Here is a 23,340-nt window from a genome sequence, read left to right on the forward strand (position 1 = left end):
TGACATTTTTTCAAGTTCGTCGGTTCGAATCGTTTTGAGTACGAGAATCGCCATTTGAGTTCAGTGATTACTGCGGTATTGACTATGGACATATCGAAATGACGCAAAAATCATTCAAATTTGGAACTGCTGATAGTATTAAGTTCATTGCATTGTAGAGAAATATACATTTTTTTTTAAATTTTATAACATTTCTTAATCCAAATTTTTTTTTCGTTCTCGTTTCGTTACTTCTTGTCTTAGAAAAGCAGTGATAATCAAAACACCCTCGCGCACTGCACTCGTGGTAGAAACGGCTGGCACAGAAACGAAAAAGTTTTTTATATTCTTTCGATAATCGTATCTTCGAGACGATAAACTCTCTCCATCTAAATGGGCCTTAAGGGTGCTGGTGAATTTACAGGCACATGGCATTTATGTCTCAGGGTGACAGACGCAGTGGCAGTGCCCCTCAGATCTTTGCGATTTCAAGTGTTGAGTTGCACTGCAACTGTTATGAACAGGCGTGTAACTTACATCAGGCGCACGACTTGTTCGTCCCGTCACTTGATACTCGTAAAAAAAATTAAATACCAATAGTAATAGTTTTTTATTTTATTTTATTTTTTTTTGGAAACAAACAGTTAACAATTTGCGTACAAGATTATAATACAAAAAAAATTATCACTTAAACCCATTGACTTACAATTATATGGACGTCGGGTCCGCGCTAAAAAAGTGTCCGAACTTATAGGGCGTTAAAATCGTATAAAGAGCGTCATTCACGCTTTAGTCTTCGTTTGTTCGACTGACAGCGAAGCAAACAAAATTAGATAGTACTGCGATGACATTACAATATAAATTCAACGTTTTAGCTTTTTCATATTCCTTGACAAGTCACTACGTTTAAATAGGTTGACTAGGAACATTTTTTTCGTGGTTTTTGTATTAGACCCGTCGTCCATTTATTTGAAAGTCAATGCTTAAACCAGCAAAATTTCCACTAACAAAATTAATTTAAAAAAGAACGAGATACTACTTGGTAAAAATACAAAGTAAGCACAAAGACAATAATAAAAACGAAACATAAGAAGAACAGATAACATAAATCACGCATTACAAGCTCTACACAAGAAATCGTTATTTACATTATTTAGTTTTACAAGCACAAAAGACAATAATCAAACGAGAATTGGATCTAGGACATCTCAAACTAATATTAATAGTATAAGTAATAAATAGCTAAATCAATCTTGTTTCTCAAAATATTGTACAGAAAGATTTGGTCCCTCGCAGCTCGGCGTTTTTCCGGTGTCACTATGTCGTGACTAGAAAACGACCGATGCCTATAGCTTAATAACTTCTTGAATTTGTTCTGAATGCATTCAATGCCAGAAATATAAATATTGTACTGAGGGTTCCAAACAATAGTTGCATTTTCTAGAATAGACCGAACGTGAGAATTATATATATATAATATAAAAGGCATTCGATATATATAATAATTTTATCAATATGGCAATCAAAAAACATACAGTAGCACACCCAGGCCTTTCACCTCTGTCGCTCTATATAGTTATTACTTACCTATATTAATCCTACATAAATACCTACCTTAATCTCTTATCCCCCTAAGTAATATCTATGTAGTAGGTACTTATATTCTAATACATTTTGTTGAGACTTTGTTGGGACCATCTTCAAACTATGGTCCAGTTTTGTATCCTAGTTATTTACAAAACCAAATCAAAAAGGTATTTACTTTATAGTTTGTTCTATATTGTACACTTTCATAACACTATTAACGCATTCGAAGGTCTGCTTTCCTTGTGAAGATCGAACAAAAGTCTTTCCCTTTTTTCTTAGAAAAAAACTAGAATTACTTTAAGTTCACGCTTGCCCTTTGACGTAATAATAATAAAAACGTATACATAGGAATAGTTTTTAACGTTAATTAATTAATTATAAAATTATAATACAACCTGTCTTCTGTCACTGCTTGGTCTAGGCTTCTAAGATTTTGTGCCAGTCCCCGCAGTCGCCCCGCGACGCCTGCTATGTCATCTGCCCATCTCACCATTAAGGTGAATTCACAATGCACAAATTCTGGCAATATATGCGGCATTTTATCGCGTTGCGTGATATGAACTTGAATTGACCAATCAGGTGCTGTGACATTTTAACGCGCGGTGCAATTTAAAAGCTTGTGTCAGATAAGCTTTTTATCGCAAAACGCGGTAATATGAACGATGACGAACTGTCACTGTCATCTGTAAGGTAGAATAGTTGTCTTTTTTTTAATATTCGTTAAAATCTGAAGTGTTTTTTATGGATGGAATTTTAAGTTTAGTTTTAAGTTAAATGGATTTAGCGGATTTGCATTCTAGCCGCTTAGTATTCAAAATAAACAGACGGTGAGTGCTTTGTATTCTAAAAATTAGTATTTTTATAGTTATTTGTCTGTCTGTAAACGATGTTTAAAACTAACGTCTTTCCTCTTTTCAATAAATGCAATGCCAGAAAAATAAATATTATTAACCTATAAATACGCCAACAAAAGTCATAAACACGATCGCACTCCGCAATTCGTTATATTGCCGCAATTCTATTGTGAATCTACCTTTATAATACCTACACTAAATAATACACGCACATGTCAATTTATCTTTAAAAACAATTTACAAATATATTCTATTTAATATGAATTTACAAAGACACTTCAACACAGGATGTGTCGAAATTTTAGTTCCAAATTAATTCTGCTTGAATAGTGATGGAAAATTCGTGAAAAACTTCTCGACGACCCAACTATCTTTGGGCATGGCTATTCTAAGTATAGGTACCTACTTTTTAATGAACTTGTGATTTGGCGGTAGGGGTATTACTAAAATGTTAAGCGTTGTATACATCGTATTTATTAATTGTTGTATTTACGAAGTGATTAAAAGGAAAACTTTAAAAGCTATTTCTAAAGTGGAATTATTTTAACTCAATTGATACCAAATATTTTATTTACATCTTTTAAATACCTTTTTCTGAAAATTTACAATCATTGTAATTTTATATACCTTGATGTTAACCTGTACCTATTTCTACTATTACAATAAACAAAATGGTCAAGCCATCTTGCAGTGATTGTATTTTGTAGTAGAAAGAAATAGATTGCGTAATAATATTTTTTCAATTGTTTGTTTGTATTGCCTAATCAAGTGTAATATTGCTGTTAAGGAGAGGCCACTGCCCGAGCGAAGCAAGTTAGCTCATGTAGCTGCATGCAACAAACTATGCGAGCTAAACTAACTGAACTTAACTTAGCTCACGTAGCTGAATGAAAGCTAAGGTAAGAAAATACGGTGCCGTAATGAAATACTGCCAAGTACGCTAGTCTTTCGTACAAATGAGTAGCTCTGGTGATTCATGCCAGGCATACTGCAGTGTAGTATTTACTCAAATTAGCAATGTTTGACACATGATGAGTGACACATTCGATAAATTCTTCTATAACGATAGAGCTCGTTTAGCTCGGTTCGTGAGCTAAGCTGATATCGCTCAGCTTCGCTCGCGGCGTGGCTTCTCTTTTACATTCTGGTAAATAGAAGGCATGGTCTAATTTTAGTCTTGTAATTTTTTTATAGCTGTTCATTATTAATAAGTGTGAATAAGTTGACGAATCAAAATTGCAAAATTATTAAGGAAAAAACAAATCCGGGTGTCACGCCACGTGGCTGTGTCTACGACACATATTGGCACACTGTGATACAAGAGCAGATGAGTTTGTCGAAGTCTTTAAAAATTGTTGTGTCGAGCTTTGTTTACAGGTATTGTAAATATTAAGAATTTAACTGTAATAGCACGATAAGTAACATTATTCTATTCAAAATTTATCCTTGTTGTATTCTTTCTTTTGTAATTTATTACCTTGATTGTGAATGTCGGTGTACGGTCAAACCAAACCTAGTTTTTAATAAACCTTGAATAAAATTAGTTAAAAAAATTAACTAAGTTGTTAACATTTAGGAGTAGAATATTTTAAAGAGTGCCACGTCCTGTTGTACCCTTTGTTTATATTTGTTAAATTTGTTAGTGCTCAAAATTTACAATAAAATAGTTTTACGGCTGTTGTATTCAGCATTAGGTATTTATCACTATTACGAATAGGCGTATTTAAACGTAAGATATGAATCAATAACTAATTTATAAAATTTTAAGTAATGAATCTGTATCTAACATGAAATAATCAATTGTTCATTTAAGAAATAAGTTGTGTAATCATCGTCGTGTGTTTGGGAAATAAATGTGTGTAGAGGAAAATCGATTTTCTTCCATCCAAGGACTTCAGTAAGCTAAGATTTATAATTTGTGGTCGTAGCCGTAGGTGTCCTATAACCTTAGGTTGCACTGTCTCTTGTTTTAATTATGGGATGCCATATAGAATAGAATGCTTCTATAAAGCGCGCAACTGATTCTGCTCTCGTTATTAAATACTCTGACGCTGTACAGGTTGTCCAAAAATTCAACTTTAAGCGGGAACTGGGCGAAAGGCCAGGTTATATCAGTTTGATAAAAATAACAAATGTCATTTAGTATAATAGTAATGACCTATATAAATTGGGTTTACGTTATATTATGATAACCACAATCAAAGTACTCAATGTGTATCTTCCTTATGGTCCATATATTCAGTGTTTGACTCAAATTTCAAAAGAAATATTTTAAGTTTACACGGGCAAGTACATCCAGTTGAGTTGCCCGCCACACGTATTATTTAATACGCCCCCCAAGCTTACTAGATTACTAGGTCAATACACTCATTGCCTAACTATGTTACAGTTTTCAAGGCAATTTCCAATTGAGGTGTCTATTTAGTACAAAGAAAATCAATTCCAATATAATGACATTTATTTAATGTCACTTAGTAATAATACACGTAACTATTTACAATTATTGCTAATGTTAATTAGGTGTCTATGTTACACTTTCATCAAAAGAAAATTTCATTACTTTTGTGCAGAAAGTAGATTTACATTTTAAATGTTTGGTTGCAAATCAGATGACCTAACGTATTACCTACGCAAGTAGCATAACAGACGAAAGAATTAGACCACGTTCAAACCGAACTTAGCCCGGGTTTCGTCAATTCTGATTAATTAATCATGAAACGTGATAGCTGCCTTTCATAGTAATAGTTATTCAATGATAACAAAAAAACCTCTAAGTAAGTCACAAAAAAATTACAATAAAGAATAATTAAATTGATTCACAAAGAAATAATTAATACGATAATTCAATCTTAATAATAATCCATTAAATAATACAAATAAAATTATTATCAATTACATTAACAATTACGTCAAATTACTAACAATAAATTAATAGCGTCACACAATAGTGTCGAGGGTTGCTCAACAAGCCACGTTTTCAGGAGAAATGTGAACAAATTCCTCGTAGGTGCATTTCGCACGTTATTTGATAACCGGTTGTAAACCGCCGGTGCCATTACATGCACTGTTTGAATGTTTTCGCCAAGGCTTAGCTACCTTGTCGACGGTCTTCTGAATGTTCGGCTGCAATTGGCGTGAGTCTTACGCGTTTAGAGTTCTTATCCTTTCGTCTGTCGTAATTTTAAGCTAGGCGGTAGACCGGCGATGTCTCATCGGCAGAGAGTGTAGGCAGACGCGGCGGCCGACGCGGAGGACGGCGGCGACGACGCGGCTTGCACTCACAGTGCAACGCGCATAGTCCGATCCCAGCACATCCCGACAGGAACAGAGGCAACGCCAAGGTGCGTGTGACTGTGGCCACTTGCTCGCCGCGTGACCACCTTGGTATCACCACGCTCGCGTCCGCTCGGGACCAGTAGCAAGGGTACTTGGCCCCCACGAAGCCATAACTTGTGGTGAAGTTCTCGCAGTCTACAGTAGGTGGGTAACCGCATCCTTTGATGTTCACAAACAACACAGCCGGTCGCCATTCGCTCGTGTACGCCTTGTATTTCACATGCAGTTGCGTACACTTATAAGCGTCGCTGGTGCATCCTTCGCGACACGAAGCCCAGGTGCAGTTGTCCAAACCTAACCTGTCGTCTCGTCGCTCGGTGACGCACTCAGCTGGTATTGGATCGAAGTCTGCAGCCAAAGCACTCAAAGCTGGGTCAGCGTATAGAGGTACGAGGAACAGTAGTGCCGAACCGCCACCGCCCAGTAACGCTGCCAGCAAGATTGTTATGTATCGCGTTAATTTCGCGCGGGTATCACCCCGACGCCGTGAGGGTCGCACGACCAAGCGTTCGCTGCTGCCGCCTCGCATTTTGTAGTAACTGCGGCAGGTCAACCCATGGTTAAAATACTTGATTAATATTGCCCCAATTGCAGTATTTCTCAGAGTTGACGCATGCGCAGAAGGTCGCTTGTAAAGGCATGCGCAGTTTAATTTACTGTATTATAGGACGTCCTCGGGCTTGGATTGTACAAGGCACAAATCAATTAAAGTCCATAGACTGATAAACTTTTGTTATACTGGTACTTATTAATGTAGGTAACTTATTTCTTAGTTTTTCTAAATTTACCAAACAAAGCGAATTCATGCACAACACTTATTATATTCTGTTATTACGTTTATCCTAATTGAATGAAATAAAGTACAAATTATTTTATGGATTTTTTGCAAGACAAAGTTATAATTAAGCACATTTTTTAAAAGTTATACACCTTGAGGTACTTACTCCTGGGCTCTTCATCGCCTTGTATTCTATTTTTCTCTTACTATTTACTAGTTATTATAAATAAATCATTTCGATCCCTCTTGGTCGACGTAGTCGGCTAGATGGCTAAATTATAATAATCTTATCTTATTCATTACATAATGCCGTTCTATTAAGATTACATGTTCAATAATGATACCTGTATTGGATTGACCTGCTTAGATCCTTTTGGCTAACCATGCCGGACTGCCACGCAGAGGTCCCAGGTTCGATTCCCGGGCCGAGAGAAATAGTTGTATGGCCTACAATTATTTCTCTCGTGAGTTTGGGTGTAATTTGTGGTTGTCTAAGTGTGTGTCCATGGCACCCGCGACACAGGGTTTGCCTAGTGCGGGGCTATGTTGAGTGTGTGCGTTATTTATTTATTAATTTAAAATAGTCGGGGATTTCCTAATCTCTAAAAAGTTTGTGACTCCAATTTCTATTTTTTTAATATTTTCTTATCGTTCAATCACAGAAACCGTAAACATAGTGATCGTAGTGTTTCAGATGTCACATCACTATTAAACGCTACAAAAATGGCTGTGCTGATAGAGATTCGCTCTGGACCTTTTGGAGGGAAAAGTGTCGTTTTTATTTTGACTCTCAATTATTTTGTGAAATCTAGTTTAAAGTGGAATAGGATAGTGCTATTGTGCCTTAATCGAAGATTAAGACGCGAAATTATACGAATCTCGAACTAAAATACCCGTATCGGCCCGTTTGAAGGAATCCCGAGTATTTCCAAGCACGCTGCCTCAAATTGCCTATTCTCTTTGTGGCGGCCATAGATTTAGTATATCCACATGTTTACAGAAACATAATCAAACGAAGACATGGCTCAAAGGACTTGTATCCAAGCCAAAATTACTAAAAAAAATAAAATAAAAAATGGCTGTGCTTCTGTCTGACTGACAGCTGCTACAGACAGGTGAAGCATATGATATTTATATTGAGCTTTTGAATAAATAACACTGAAAATACTGTTTAATTTACGTTACGTTAGGTATGTCGGTCAAATTACTCAACTTATTTGTTAATACAATCAGACAGAATCTGCCGAAATACTCTAAATCAGGTATAAACTTAGATATTTAGTAATGCACATGGCTGTTCCATAATTTTACTAGTAATGTATTGTGCTGTTTTTACTGTACTTACGTTTCTGTTTGTAATTTCGGCGTCCATTTCATTCATGAGTAGTTATATAAATAACATGTATAATTGTATTTAAATTGAAGGTGTCATGGTGATTTTGGAGGTTAAGTTTCTTTATAACCACATGATTACGAGAACCTTTCTTCTGGTCAGTATGAAATATCGGAAAAGACTATATTTGCTTAAACCTTAAGGAACTTGCCTAAGTTTGAGCAAGAAATTAACAACAAGAAGTAACGAAGGAAACTCGATTTTTCAATTTAATTTCTTACCTAAGCAAAGTTTGTTTCTTATAAAACTTTTTAACAAAATTTGCTTACTTCGCTATTTTTGTGTCAAAATTCGTTTTATAAGTCTTAGTTTCCGAGTGGATAATAACTATTTGATGTCCTGGAATATTTGTTTTGCCTTTTGTTCTGTATTCTGAATATTTTATATCGTCTCTTAGCAAACAACACCTCAAATAATTTCGAAAACAATTTTAAAGGAGAGTGATGAAACGTAATCATTTCTGTTATTGTATACTAGATTTTTTACAACTTTAAACTGTTGTTTTTAAGTGTGTGTAATATGCGTTCTATTTATGGATAACAATAGTGTATGTGTGTTGGTTACGTTATATTTATTGGTATTCTAGTTTTATCTAGACCTGAGTATTTTAAATAATAAAAACCTCTTATTTTTGACTTTATCGGTGTTGTTTACTAAGTGACGATATGTAACTAACAATTACTTTGCTAGATAGTGTATTTAGGAAACTTTTTCAGTTAAGTAAAAGTTTTGATTTGTTGCCATTTCATTTTTTAATCACTTGGCAATTTTAGAGAAACGTTTTATACAGCTGGTGACCATGACGTTGTCTATAGAATATGTACTTTGACTAGTCTTACTGTAGAATCCTAATTTCCATACTTTTATTGGTTATTTAAAAATTAAAAAATTAAATTAAAAAGTACCCTATATCCGTTAATAGATACCATCTATCTCTATACCACAATTCATCAATATTTGTTTAACAGTTTAGGTGTGAAAATGTAACAGACAAGTGTTACTCTCAAATTTATAGTATTAGTTTGGATGTGTGTTACTTGAAGTTTAGATAAATATAATCTGCCTAAATGGATTTGTAATATTTAATGTACATAAAAAAATTCATGCACTTTTGTGCATCTAAGCATTCCGCCTGTACACAGCTTGGCAATGCCTACCCTGCTACACTTCTCCTGAGAAGTGTGGCTACAGAGCAAGGCTCTTGAGCATTCAAAAGCCCTGATAGCTGCCTACAGTGCCAAACACTGTAAAGAAGCTCTGTCATTGGATAGGAATGCTCACTAGAGTCTTAACGGGATATTATGGCTTGATCAAGTTTGTGTCAAATATTGGGCAGAGAGAGAATAGAGAGTGTAGATTCTTCTACGAGGCAGATGAAATTCTGGTGCATCTTCTCACCCAATGCTGTCTCCTGATGGGTACAAAGCTCCATACTGGGAAGGCACAGGCCTCAATCAGAGGATATGAAAACTGTCAGTGTCAGGAAAGTCCTTCAGTACTGTTGTCAGCCTTGGTTCTGAACTGTAATTACAAGGGATCACAACAGATCAGTTGAAGGTTGCAATGAATGATGCCACCCTAATAATAATAGTAATCAAAGCATCCCAGGACATTGAAATTTGAAAAAGCACATCTTCAACCTCAAACTAAGTGAGAATGGAGACTAGATTTTGTCTTGAAGTATATAAGTTTTTGCTCAATAATCCTGCATAAACATCAGGCCCAGCCAAAGAAAGTTAAGATGATTAACCCATTCATAGACAGTACATATTTGGTACTTGGTGTAATGGTCTGGTGTCCGCAACTCGACGTCAAGGCGCCTATTTTGCGTGTGGCGGGTGCAGGGTCCTACACCCAAGCTCCTCCAAGAATTTCAGCAACGTCTTCGGTTTGCCGAAGACTTCGGGGAGCGACCTCGGCACTCCAAGGTACTTCGCCCTGTAGTTGGCTACGCCGGAGCACTGTAGTAGAATGTGTGCAGCAATTTCCTCCCCTTCCATCCACTCTCTGCATAGGGGGCTGTGTGTTATACCTAAATTGATAAGGTGTTTATTATATGGATCATGACCCGTTAGGGCGGCAGTTAGAGTGCGAAGCTCTTGCTTTTTGAGTTTAATAAATTTAATCTGTAAATAAATTTGAACACATACCCTTAATACACACATACACACATCTACTCAGACCACATGCAATAAACACATACACACACACCCATTTTATATTGCTTTTAATTTATTATTATTTAACTCACAGTGTTCATCTTTTTATTATTATTAAGTCCAGCTGTGGAAGCGAGGGCCTGGTGATTCGTCATACAGGGAATCCTAGTACGAACTCCAGACTCTCACAGTTCTCTCAGGTTGACCTGGACCATTGGTAGGGGAGGGACACTATGGGTTCTGGTCCTATAGCGTCCATCTCCGACCCTTTTCCGGCTAGTTAATCTTCTGCATCATTGCCACGTGAGCCGCCATATTGCTTTGGTATTCTATCCACAGCCGCCTCCAGTAGCAGTTCCTATTTCCTCATTATAGAGGTGTTCAGAGTGGATTCAATATAAATATGATTTATGACCGACAGTTGGTCATATCAACGTTCTTGTATAAAAGAAAGTATGGCTATCGCAGTTGTAGGATGCCTGCCATTGTGTCATATTGAATTAGTACTAAAATCATATGCATTTTAGGGAATAAAAGGGGTGCTGTTCTATCATATTCTGGTATTTAATTTTCTAATTCTAAAATTCTGTTAATCATTGTTGCTATTTTCAGTGGTGAGGATTGTACTGGCCCGTAATGGAGCATTGTAAATGATTACATTGTGATTTTTTATATGCAGTTGCAGGATTTGCTCTCAATCAGTTGAGGTTTTCTACTGCAATGGATGTGGCTGATATTGAGAAGAAAGAGGAGATAATTGGACACAAAAATGCAACTCGGTACAAAAAACGTTTTATGAAGCGACAGTGGGAAGACCTGAAAAAAGTGGATGGGGAATCAGATGAAAAACGAGAGAAAGTGGACAGAATCAAGAGGAAAAAGGTGGCAATGTTACTGGGCTATTGTGGTGTTGATTACAGTGGCATGCAAAGGTAAGAAAATGTCTTTATTATAATTATAATATATAATAATAATGATAGCCTTTATTGCTAATACAATTCAATTAAAATATTACAGTATTATTTTGTTATTAGAAAATACAATTCGTTACTAAAAAATACAAAATATCTTAAACATAGATTGATACAAAAATAATGGACAAATTTCCAATTAAAATTAATACTTAAATAGATTGAATATTAATAATTCTATTAAATTTAATTACATCCACACCAGCTTGTCTTTCGACATAGGCCTCCTCCAGAAACTTCCAGTTTTCCCTGTCCCGTGCCTGTTGTTGCCAAAATGGGCCTGCCACAAATTTTGTAAATGTCTTTATTGACCGATTTTTAAAAAGGCGGAGGTTCTCAATATATGTTCTTAGCGGTCCCATTCAAATTTGAAGAAAATATTCCTCACGTCATTTCGGTCGAAATTCCACAACCTCCACAGCCTGCTTTAAAATAATTATATAAGAAAAAGTACGTTTCAAGAACCATCTAAAATGTTTTTAATAACAACCTACGTGAAAATTAAAATTCTTGCGTGCTAAAATTCTCTATGTAGTAGAGCACGCAACAAACATGAATTTAATTATTAATACAAAGATCGAACACTAATTTGAAAAAACATGAATTTGGTCAAAATTCCTCCACAGCCCGCTTTCGAGCTGCGATTAACTCATTACTACCCTTAATTGACTATGAAGTTACTATATGTTTAGTTGCTTCATCTTCGTAAGACTACGACTACTACTACTTCGTAAGACTACTACTACTACTTCTCGACTAAGAGCGAGCTAATAGTTTTTAAAGCGGGTACCAAACCTGGAATAATGTCCCAGATGTCATACTAGGCACTCCACTTAAACGAGACGTTTAGACAATTACGGCTGTGGTTTCTTTTTTTTATTTTGTTTGTCTAAGTGTTTTGAATACTTTTTTTTGTATCTACGTGTTGTGACATTGCAATAAATGTCTATTGTATTCTAAGTACCTGGGGCACTGGGGCTCCGAATCTTTAAAAGGCGATTTGGAGTTGGAAATGGTGCATTGGGCGCTGGCAGTGAGACGCGACATGTTGGCCCGTAGGTTCGCGAGGTGTAGTGGCGATTTAAAGATGTCATATTCAAGGCATATTGCCAGTCTTTTTATACTTGCAGCCTTTGGGTCAACTACACCTTAAAATCTCTTATAATGGGGAGTGCTCTGAGGAATTTTTCGGACTGGTGCCACCGTCTCGTTTCTACCATCGCACCTCCCGCCAAAGGAGTAGAGTCCATCCCCACATCTTAGATGCCTGGCATTGTAAGACCACACGGGCATCTCATTCATTCCTTCCTCGAACCTGCAAGATGTGGAATGATCTTCCTCCTGAAGTGTTCCCTTTGCGCTATGACATGGGGTTCTTCAAAAAGCGTGTTTACATGACTCTCAAAGGCTGGGAGCGCATAGGCAGATCATCTGATGTTGCAAATATCAATGGGCGACGATGACCACCTCCCATCAGTGGCTCGTCGGCTCGTTTGCTTCCTTTCTTACATAAAAAAAAATCTCTTAAAGCACTTACACACGGCACAGGATGTTGTTGTAGCTGTCACGATTAAGCGCAGCGGTTTACCTGGTGCATAGAGATCGTGGCACCGACAACAGCCTTCGGAATATAATTGCAATCTCTTCAGGAGCATTGGTCCCGGTTGAATATTAGTCTTAGAAAAAAATAATTATTTGTAGTACTAACTATATTTTTAAGTGCTTTGTTACTAACTCCTATGGATGAATACTCCGAAATAAAGATATTTGAATTTGAATAATCTGCTCTTAATTAATTAACCTATTGCAGTCCACTGCTGGACATAAGCCTCCCCAAGTGTACGCCATAGTGCCCGATCACCCGTTTTCCGCATCCAACCACTATCCGCGACCTTCTTCAGATCGTCGATGCATCTTGCAGGGGGACGTCCTACTTTACGTTTGCCGAGACGTGATCTCCACTCGAGAACCCGTCTACTCCTACGCTCATCGGTTCTACGACAGATATGGCCAGCTCAGCTTCACTCAGCACTGCCACTTCATCTTGCTACATTTCTGGACGATGTCCACAACTTTAGTCTTATATAACTTCGTTTCGTACTTTGTCCCTTAACGAAATACCCAGCATAGACCTTTCCATAACTCGCTGAGCGACGGGTAGTCTGTGAGCCAGTTTGACCGTCATATTCCACTGCTCACATGCTTTTTAAATTAACAGCATAATTTTTTTTACCAAATTGTTTCAGAAACCCAGGAGTCAATACTATCGAAGAGGAACTGCTGAAAGCACTCTGGGACGCTAAATACATCACAGAGGAAGATTTCAACAACCAACAAAATGCACATTTTCAACGAAGCTCGCGTACAGATAAAGGTGTCTCCGCTGCCAGACAAGTTGTATCATTAAAATTACGTTAGTACCTCTATTTGTGATTGAAATAGCATTAAAAATCGACAACATCGTCTACCTCATCATCACTTTCCATTAAGTGACAAGGAGGTCAAACGCGCACTTATTTTTGATTAAAAAGAAAGAAAAAATGGCCTACCCTGTGTTGATTTTAAAATTTTTTGTAGGCATTATTTAACGGCTACCATGCTGTCCCGAGTTCGATTCCCGGGCCAGGAAATATATTTGTATGGCCTACATTTATTTCTCTCGAGAGTTTGGGTGTAATTTGTGGTTGTTCATGGCACCCGCGTTACAGGGTTTCCCTAGTGCACGGCTATAAGTGTATGCATTATTACTATTATTTAAATTTTTTTAAATCGTGTATGTATGCAATCTCTTTCAACTGTGATACTTTTAACATCTACTTAACACAAAATGTACTTCTTAATTGTACAATTAATGTTAATTGTACAATTGAATCTTAATTATACAATTAATCTTCATTGTACAGTTCGATAAATTGGAAATATATGAATAATTTTACAGCTCTAGAAACAGACATTGAAGAGATTAACAAAAGACTACCAGAATGCATAAAAGTGTTTGGTATAAAGAGAGTGACAAACAAATTTAACTCCAAAGTGAAATGCAACGCAAGGACATACAGTTACACACTCCCCACGTACGTCTTTGAACCAAAAGCAGTGACTGACGACCAGCGAAAAAGTTACAGGATATCAGCAGATAAATTACAACAAACCAATGACGTGTTAGCCGTTTATAAAGGGACAAAAAGTTACCATAACTTCACGGAGAAAAAGTGAGTACCTAATGATATTATCGCCCGGATTTAAAACCGGCATCGCCCGGGTTTTAAACCGGCGCTTTGTTAATTAAATCGGGTTAAAATCGAGGCCAAAAACCATTTATACTAAATATTTGTTGTAAATCGAGTTTTGTACAAATTTAATTATATTATTTTAAAATGCTTATTGCTTTCTGATCTAGATCATTCCATTTGCCGTTCTATTGAATCGGTTCGCTTGAAAATAGAACCTTAATCGATTTTCTTAAAAATGGAATTGTAAAGTGCTTCCTTAGTACTGGAGTTGCCTCTTTTTTTTTTAATTTTATTTTCACGGTATAACAAACAATTGTACATGGCATGATTACATTAGTTGTGAAATTAAGTGACATAAGTACACGTACTATAAATAACATTATCCACATATTGCAGTTCGTAAAATATATATTTTTTTATATTTAAATTTGTAATAAGTATGGAGTTATTACCAAATTCCGTGTTTTCGGGCGGATATGTGTTAAAACTCGGCGCTTTGGGTAAAAAGCCAGGCGGGCTGATTGGGTTTTAACCCACTGCATCTGTAACTGTTTCACGTGTTTTCAGGCACTTTGTGTTATTTAGTTTATTAATTTTATGCGAATAACTAACTTAACTTACATTACGATAGATAGGGCACGCACCGGCTACCCCATCACTAGCTTTTGTTTCCTCCATCGCACAACAGAAGTGGCTATGAGCATACGCATGACCAGTGTGATGTGTCGTTAACCTAGGACCCTGTTGTGCCTGTGCGCGGTTGGCGCGACGACTCACATCTCGTTAATGTGTACTGGTTGATGTGTGAGCGCTACACTAGTAATATATTTGTTTAAAAAAAAATTACCCTCTATGAAATAAGTTCTATTACAATAGTTCACACTCTATTTGTAATTATAGTACACGTTTTTTTACCGTTCTTATTTAATTATGATGTAATGTGATATATTTTGTATACTTTACTTAAAAAAAAAATTATTAAAAGAAATTTGAAAGAAAAGAAAGAAATTTTATGCGAAGAAATTAATTTACTTCCATTTTTGTTTCAGACACTACCAAGATCCTTCAGCGTCTAGATATATGATGGATTTCAGCATAGAAAAAGTGTTTGTCGAATCCGATATGGAATTTGCAGTGCTTTTAGTAAAGGTAAAGTGATAAATTTAAATAAATAAATGAATATTTTGTGTTCTCGTAAAACATACATGATTTCATTAAGAAAGATGTCCATAATATTAACATTCGAACTAAGTCCAAATTCATGTTTCAGCATATATTGAGATTATCAGTTCCTTAGTTTAAAACCTACATTAAAATATACTAATTTTGCCAATGTCACGGTTGAAAGAAAAAAAAACGAAACAAAAAAAAATACGATGAGCTCTAATAGAACATTAACCGGTGTTGATGAGTTGGTCCACGGGGGTCCTCAGTTGAGAATCTAAAACAAAAGACTGCACAAACATGTATTTATAAATATATTTTATTTAAGTGGATAAATTTACATACAGTAACAGTATGGCGGGAGAACACTAAAGTTAAGAGGTTATTTATGTTAATGGGGCGGGGGAATTTTGAAGGAAGTTATAAAGTGGAACAGCAATATTAGGGCAATTGAAAAAAATGTGTTCCAAGCATTGACTTACAAATAAATGGACGACGGGTCTAATACAAAACCCACGAAAAAAATGTCCCAAGTCAACCTATTCGAAATTTAAATTGTAATGTCATCGCAGTATCGCGCTGTCAGTCGAACAAATGAAGACTAAAGCGGAGTTTGGCGCTCTGTATACGATTTTAGCGCCTTACAAGTGCGGACACTTTTTAGCGCCGACCCGACGTCCATATAATTGTAAGTCAATGGTTCCAAGGTACCGTCTTCTAGAGTGATCTCGGACTCTGATTTTACGCAAAAAGACAGGGGTGCAAACATGGCCTAAGCGCAAACGTATAATAGTGGAAGTGATGTTTTTAGGCAAATCGCGACGTTTAAAAAACCAGGGTTTAGTGGGTAGATTTGGTTGGAGGTTACCATAGTGTCTACCAACGGGTTTCTCATAATGATGGAGCCATAAAAATTAAAAGTGAAGTGAAGTGAAATATACTAATTGAAAAGTCGTATTACAATATTTGTTTTACATAAAGATGCAAAGACGATATGAGTCTAGATTCCACACAAATTTAATCCAAAATGTTGTTCCATAGGATTTAAGATTTGAAAAGAGCAATCCTTAGGGTTTCTTGGTCGTTCTTCTCAGGAAAGTCAGCACAGTAAACGAGAAGTAGCTTAAAAATAACTTTTTTAAATATAATGAAGGAATAAATATTAATGACTGAAATATTAGACAACATTATATATATTGCTCTGATCCCTAAGTAAGTATCTAAAGCACTTCATCATCATCATGTCAGCCGAAAGACGTCCACTGCTGAACATAGGCCTCCCCCAAAGATTTCCAGACCAGCCGATCGGACGCGACGTGCATCCATCCTCCGCCAGGTCATCCGTCCATCTAGTAGGGGGCATTCCACTGAACGCCTTCCGGTTCCACTAAAGCACTTGTGATAAGGAAAGCGGAAACGTCGCGGAAGTCGTCTCTTTCTGAGTCTTCGAACTCTTCGATATCTTAACCTAATTGTTAGATTGGATATCGTTCTCGAATCGAAGGGCGCTTTCCGAGCTATTCAGAACATTCCGAGTTAAGCATACGATTCGGATACGATATCGTTATCCAACAACGTTTACGGAGTTAGTGGGCGCATATAGATTATAAGAAAAATTAAATCTTTTTATATACAAATTTAAGGCTTTAAAGGCCTAAAATATAGGAATGCCATTGTCTCGCATTAAGATAAATTAATAAAATTTCAAGATCCAGATTTTATTTAAAATAATAACAGATTTTCATATTACATTCTTGCCTTGTAAACAATAGAACGTTCGGTAACTTTAATTCGTATAACTGTGGTCTGGATGAGGGCGCGTTCACACTATGTCGTCACGTTTTATTATCGTTGGGCGACTGTCGTGTCTAGCCTGTTCCCATATCACGACTATCTGTCGTGGATGATTTTTTATCTATATAAACGACTGTCGTGACTAGCTGTTCCCACTAGATCGTGACGACAATTTATCGTTTCACGGCAGCCTCCTTGTCGTTTGAACGACAGAATCGTTTGATGCACTGCAGTCGCTTGTATGTTCTTTTGGAAGCCGGTAGTGTGTGTTCGCTCGAAAGGGATGACGACGTAATTTTAATAATGATTACTTTTAAAAACGCGGAAGAGGAAGCAAACAAAGAAAAGAAAATATAACGTGACGTATAAAATAAAACGTGACGACAATAGGAGCTGCGACAATCTGTCGTCGACGTTTTTTTATCGTCTGACGACTGTCGTTCTAGCTGTTCCCACTGTGACGACAGTTTGTCGTTGTAACGATAAAAAATCGTGTACGACAGTTAATCGTGTCGTGCTATATGTGAACAACTTCATTTAAATATACAAGCACGACACTGTAAACTGCACGACAATCTGTCGTCACGACATAGTGGGAACGCGCCCTAACGTTTGTTGCCTTTGCCGGTCGAGAAGTATGAGTAATTGTATATACGGGTGTGACGTCATTTCGGTTCGGTTTCGAGTACGACAGTTTGACGTTCGATTAGGTTATTGAGAATAAAAAACGAAAAGAAATCGTACCATATCTAATCGAATCGGTCGACAGAGTTATCGCAAGGTTCTGTATCGACCTCCTGAACTTTTTTTCGTATAAAAATAAAAATAAAAATAATAAATTGGACTTTATTCAACACACAATAAATGTAGTACAGGACAAAATACAAACATGCTTGCTTATGAGCTAATAACAACTGCATAATTGTGGATGAAAAGGACAGAGTCTCAGCAAACTGCTGTTTTTCAGCCTCCGCCTACGTTCACTGTCGGACACTGTCGGAACAGGAATCCGTTCCTTATATCAACTAATATTTTTACTTAACTAAAACTAATCAAAACTATTTACTGGTTACGAGTGAAACATAAATAAATAAATAAATAAAATGAAATAACATTGCAAAAATTAGGACGACCAACAAAATTATGACGACAACAGTCACAGACCACGAAAACCCCCATCCGATTACCACATATCAGCGTTCCACCACAGACCAGCAACAGGATGACTTTTGTTGCCGTAGAAGCCATTCTTTGCATTTGCGTTTGAAAGTGTGTAATGATTTTTCCGTTTTCACTGGTGGTGGAAGATCATTCCAATGGTGGTTTTTGTATTAGACCCGTCGTCCATTTATTTGTAAGTCAATGCTAAAGGCATTTAAAGTATGTCCAATGTTTGGTACGTTGGGCCGAAAAGTGTCTTATAAACTTAAATTAATTTGGTAATTAAACCATTTTTTGGATTTAAATCGCCTATATTCGTTTTTTTTTCTAACAAACCGTTCTATGGTCTTTAGTAAAATAAAAATAAGGTACTTAAATTATACACTTTTGTGACTGTAGTGAAAAATAAATAGCTTGCATTAATATTGATCATAATTGGTTGATCATTTTTACCATCATCTTTAAAGTTTTTATGTATACTAAATTACATAGGGTGGTGGCAGTGGTTAAGTAAAAACGAGAAAATATATAGATAATAGTTATATTAAACTTCTACAATAGATTTCTTAACTAAAGGCCATTGACTTACAATTATATGGACGTCGGGTTCGCGCTAAAAAGTGTCCGAACTTATAGGGCGTTAAAATCGTATACAGAGCGTCATTCACGCTTTAGTCTTCGTTTGTTCGACTGACAGCGAAGCAAGCAAAATTAGACAGAACTGCGATGACATTACAATTTAAATTCAACGTTTTAGCTTTTTCATATTCCTTTACATGTCATTACGTTTAAATAGGCTGACTTGGGACATTTTTTTCGTGGTTTTTGTATTAGACCCGTCGTCCATTTATTTGTAAGTCAATGCTAAAGGCATTTAAACTATGTCCAATGTTTGGTACGTTGGGCCGAAAAGTGTCCTATAATTAACACTTGAAATAACAATTTTGTCAGCGGTCACGTTGTAATGCACGGGGCGCACGTACTGCTGCTACTTACTACTACGTAGACCTGATATTACAGGTGTTCGCATATCTGCATACATAACAAACTGTTACTAAAAACAATCAATTTAAACAATGTTTGTAAATAAAGATTGATTGACAAGATAACTTTTTTATATAAAAAAATAATAAACAAATGGAATTACTAACTACTAACAATGACCATTGCTTTCAAGAAAATTAGCAGAAATTGATAAAACTATTTTTCCGGATTTAAATCGCGTATATTTGTTTTTTCAAACAAACCGATGTTTCGGGCCCTTGGTCACGGTTGACTGTTAAATCCGGAAAAATAGTTTCATTTCCTATGTGTAACAATCGCGAAAACCTAAGAACTCGATAGGAATTGATAAATTGACGTCTATGGAGAAGGCGACAGAAGTATGTCAACAGCGTATCGAGTTGAGGTCCATAATGTCTGCCTACTTCGGTACGGTTTTAAATACATTTATATATTTCAGGGTCAAAGTTTCATGTTGCATCAAATTAGAAAGATGGTTGGTTTGACCATTGCGATTGTCAGAGGGCACACAGATATGTCAATAATGGAGAAGGCTTTTGGTAAAGACAAAGTGATTATTCCTACTGCACCTGGGCTAGGATTGGTGTTGGATATGGTAATTATCTATGATTCAATATTTGCTTCTGTATGCCTTGCATTTGTTATTGTTTTATGGCATAGAATGACCCGTTGTTTGCAGGAATGAATTTGTATGCGTCTGTTTATGAAAAATATGTGAAAATATAGAGTTGAAATTTTGTTTTGGGTTTACTATTCTGGAAAGACAGGAATTGAAGATGTTAGAAGTTTTGTAGGTTACGTGATAGGTAATTGAACGGTGTATTATGTCATAATAAACTACAGAAGACTTAAACAGAGTTAATAGGAGCTGAATGGTGGATTTGTGACATGACGGAAGTTCAGAGGAAATTATTTTGTGTACTGGTATGGTCAAAAGGCATAAAGTTAATCCATAATTGCCAATGGTTTTTCTGACGATGGCTTGCTAAGGATGCTACTATTCAGTGTGCCGACTCGGTCTGTGCGTAATCAACGACTATTCAGTATACCCATTTCAAAAAACAATGTATCACAAAATAATCCTCTACATAGGATGTGTGGGTATTATAATGAAATATGTACTAATTGTGATATCTTTAACTGCAGTGTCCCAGCATTTAAGAGGTCACTGCTAGCATTAATGTAAAGTGAATAGCATATTCTCATTCTCTCTATTTTTTATTTCTCTCGATTTTTCTTTTTTTTTTATGATTGATTTAGTGTCTGTTTAAGTATATCTAAATGTTTTAAAATGAATGTTGAGCACAGTAATAATTGGGCACAGATATGCCTGTTGTATTAATTTTTAAGTGTTTTTATTTTCCTCACTTTCTGTATCTGATGTCTGTACATTGTGCCATAAATAAAAAAAAAAAAAAAATAATAATAAATAACAAAAAATCTGAATTAATTATCTGCCTCCGTGGTCGAACGGTTACCACTGCCATGCAGAGGTCCCAGGTTCGATTCCCGGGCCGCGAGAAATATTTGTATTTATGCTTACATTTATTTCTCTCGTGAGTTGTGTAATTTGTGGTTGTCTGTGTGTGTGTGTCCATGGCACCCGCGACACAGGGTTTCCCTAGTGCGGAGTTATGTTGAGTGTGTGCGTTATTATTATATTATTAATAACATACCACAGACTATTGCACTGGTAATTCGGATATAAATTATTTTTTTTGTGAAACGTGCCATCTATCCCTGATTTTGGGAACTTTTTGTTCGTTTTAACATTTTCTCGCGTGACATTTTGGAGAAGAAATTATCGGCTTTATTTTTTGTAATGAAGTTGTTAATCTTTTATTAGTTTATTACAAAAGGTCGAATCAGTACATTTCATATTAAGTGAACTAAATGCCATATCCGTACGTAGGTACTGAAGTTCTTTTTTAAGGTGGCAAGATGTCGCTCGACATTAAGAAACTGATAACTATATGATATCAGTCCATACACATACATACTAATTAGTTATTCGAGTTTCTTTTAAATATGATTTTATTTCCTTAACTTAGATAGAGAGGTCGCTATTATAATTTAAAAAACTTAATGAATTTATTTTATTCAAACTTGTAATTAAGACATTTGAAAACGCTAATAAATTCTTTTAACTAAGTTTTTGCCACTGTACTTTATATATTTAATATAATTTTTTTTTAAATAGTTGATTGTATTTAAATGCTATGTCAGTCTATGGTTTCAAGTTAAACAAGCGTGTTTGTAGTAAATAAGTTTTATTTATCGTACATAGATTACGAATTCATAGTGTGAAAGTACGTCAAAAAATAACAATAATAATGTAATTTCAGGTCCACTACGATAGATATGATAATAAATTCAAAGACAGCCACGCCAGCCTTACGTGGGAAGCTGAAGAAGAAGCGGTACAGCAGTTTAGACATGAGCACATTTTCCCCAACATCATAAAGGGTGAAATTGAAGGAAACTCAATGGGTATATGGCTTGAGAAACTAAATTTACACTCCTATGAACCCAGTGATGATGTACCAGGCGAAAAAAACGACGTTGAAAATGAGAAAGAAGCTGACGACGATGACGACGATCCTAATACCAATGACGACGTTGATAACGACGAGGAAGTGAAATCGGAAAGTAAAGATGAGATTGGAGTGTAATTTACGATATGCCTAATAAACTCTCTCAGGATGAACGACATAGTGTATCTGGGTATTGTTTAGGTTAGGTTTTGTCTGCTTGATTTCGGTGGCTATTTTTATTATTTAAATACCTATATATAATGTCGTGAAATATTAAATAATATTTCAAGTTACTACACTCGAATATTAAATAATACTTCATGATAATATTATTGAATATTTAAATAATAAAAATTGTCAAAGTATTAAATAATACAAAGAAGGATGGCACCGTCCCGTGTATTTTGTGACCCAGTGGTTTTGACGACGTGCATTAAATGGACATGTCGATACTTGTAACCATCGAGTATATAACTAGAAATAGAGACGAAATGTCATTTAATTTGTTTGAAAACGATTCTGCCAAATCATTACGATGACAACTGCGTTCCGATTGGCCAGCCCGAATTCGAAACAAATGATCGGTGTCGTCAATTGTTTCACTTCAAATCAACCAGTTTAACTTGAGCTTTGCTATAATGGACGAAAGTTGCAAAATATTTAATTACCGATGAAATGTGATTCCGATTGTTTTGTAATTACATGTTTTACAGTTTTTCCCACACCACCGAATTGAACACAAACAATATGAACTATATTTTTGGAATATACGGAGACGTACACACAGATCAGTTGTTGGCGCTGTACTATTTAAGTTTTTTAATTTGTGATTTCCTCAAACGAAAGTTGATATTTAAAAGTGATGGACGGATGGATGGCCCTTATATACTCGATGCTTGTGACTCATTATCAAAGCATCAAAAAAGTGAGCTGAGCCTGTAGACGCTGGGGTTATAAAGTTGATATAGGTTATGTTTATAATATTGTTCTGTATAGTCGCTTCAGATGTTCCCAAAAATTGTAAAGAATTTGCTGAATATTCCCAAATCTACCAAACCTTGCCACATTTCAAATCGTCACACTGTCTCGTGTCGTTGACATTATTTCGACGCCTCCTACGTAAAGTATCGTATGTCGAAATTGTCAATTTTACAGGAGAGCGTTTTAATGTTCTGAGTTCACTGAAATAAGCACAACTTTAGCATTTCTCAGTTTTATTCGGCAAAGCTCTTCCTTAGATAGAGTATTATAAAATCCTAGATATCGGTTAGATGATTTATTAGATAATGAACTCAAAACTCCAAAACGCTCCCCTGTTAACTTTGCTCGATTTGTCGATAGAATTATATACGTCTGAGGGTATGTGTGATTTTT

General features: G+C 35.9%; 2 protein-coding genes across 2 annotated transcripts; one reads left to right on the forward strand and one right to left on the reverse strand.

Annotated features, from left to right (window-relative positions):
• Positions 1–5,504: 5,504 nt before the first annotated feature.
• LOC113239493 (protein tipE) lies at positions 5,505–6,301 on the reverse strand. The gene has a single exon (XM_026476524.1). The coding sequence runs from the start codon at positions 6,283–6,285 to the stop codon at positions 5,602–5,604; it is 684 nt and encodes a 227-aa protein (XP_026332309.1). The 5' UTR covers positions 6,286–6,301; the 3' UTR covers positions 5,505–5,601.
• Positions 6,302–7,655: 1,354 nt separating this feature from the next.
• LOC113239455 (tRNA pseudouridine synthase A) lies at positions 7,656–22,271 on the forward strand. Its single transcript, XM_026476468.1, has 7 exons — positions 7,656–7,796; positions 10,766–11,018; positions 13,304–13,470; positions 13,996–14,269; positions 15,340–15,439; positions 19,872–20,027; positions 21,778–22,271. Exons 1-7 carry the CDS (start codon positions 7,727–7,729, stop codon positions 22,102–22,104), a joined length of 1,347 nt encoding a protein of 448 aa, XP_026332253.1. The 5' UTR covers positions 7,656–7,726; the 3' UTR covers positions 22,105–22,271.
• Positions 22,272–23,340: the final 1,069 nt, after the last annotated feature.

This window comes from Hyposmocoma kahamanoa, unplaced genomic scaffold, assembly GCF_003589595.1.
Source record: "Hyposmocoma kahamanoa isolate Upper Pololo Valley unplaced genomic scaffold, ASM358959v1 99879, whole genome shotgun sequence".
NCBI classification, from domain to species: Eukaryota; Metazoa; Arthropoda; class Insecta; order Lepidoptera; family Cosmopterigidae; genus Hyposmocoma; species Hyposmocoma kahamanoa.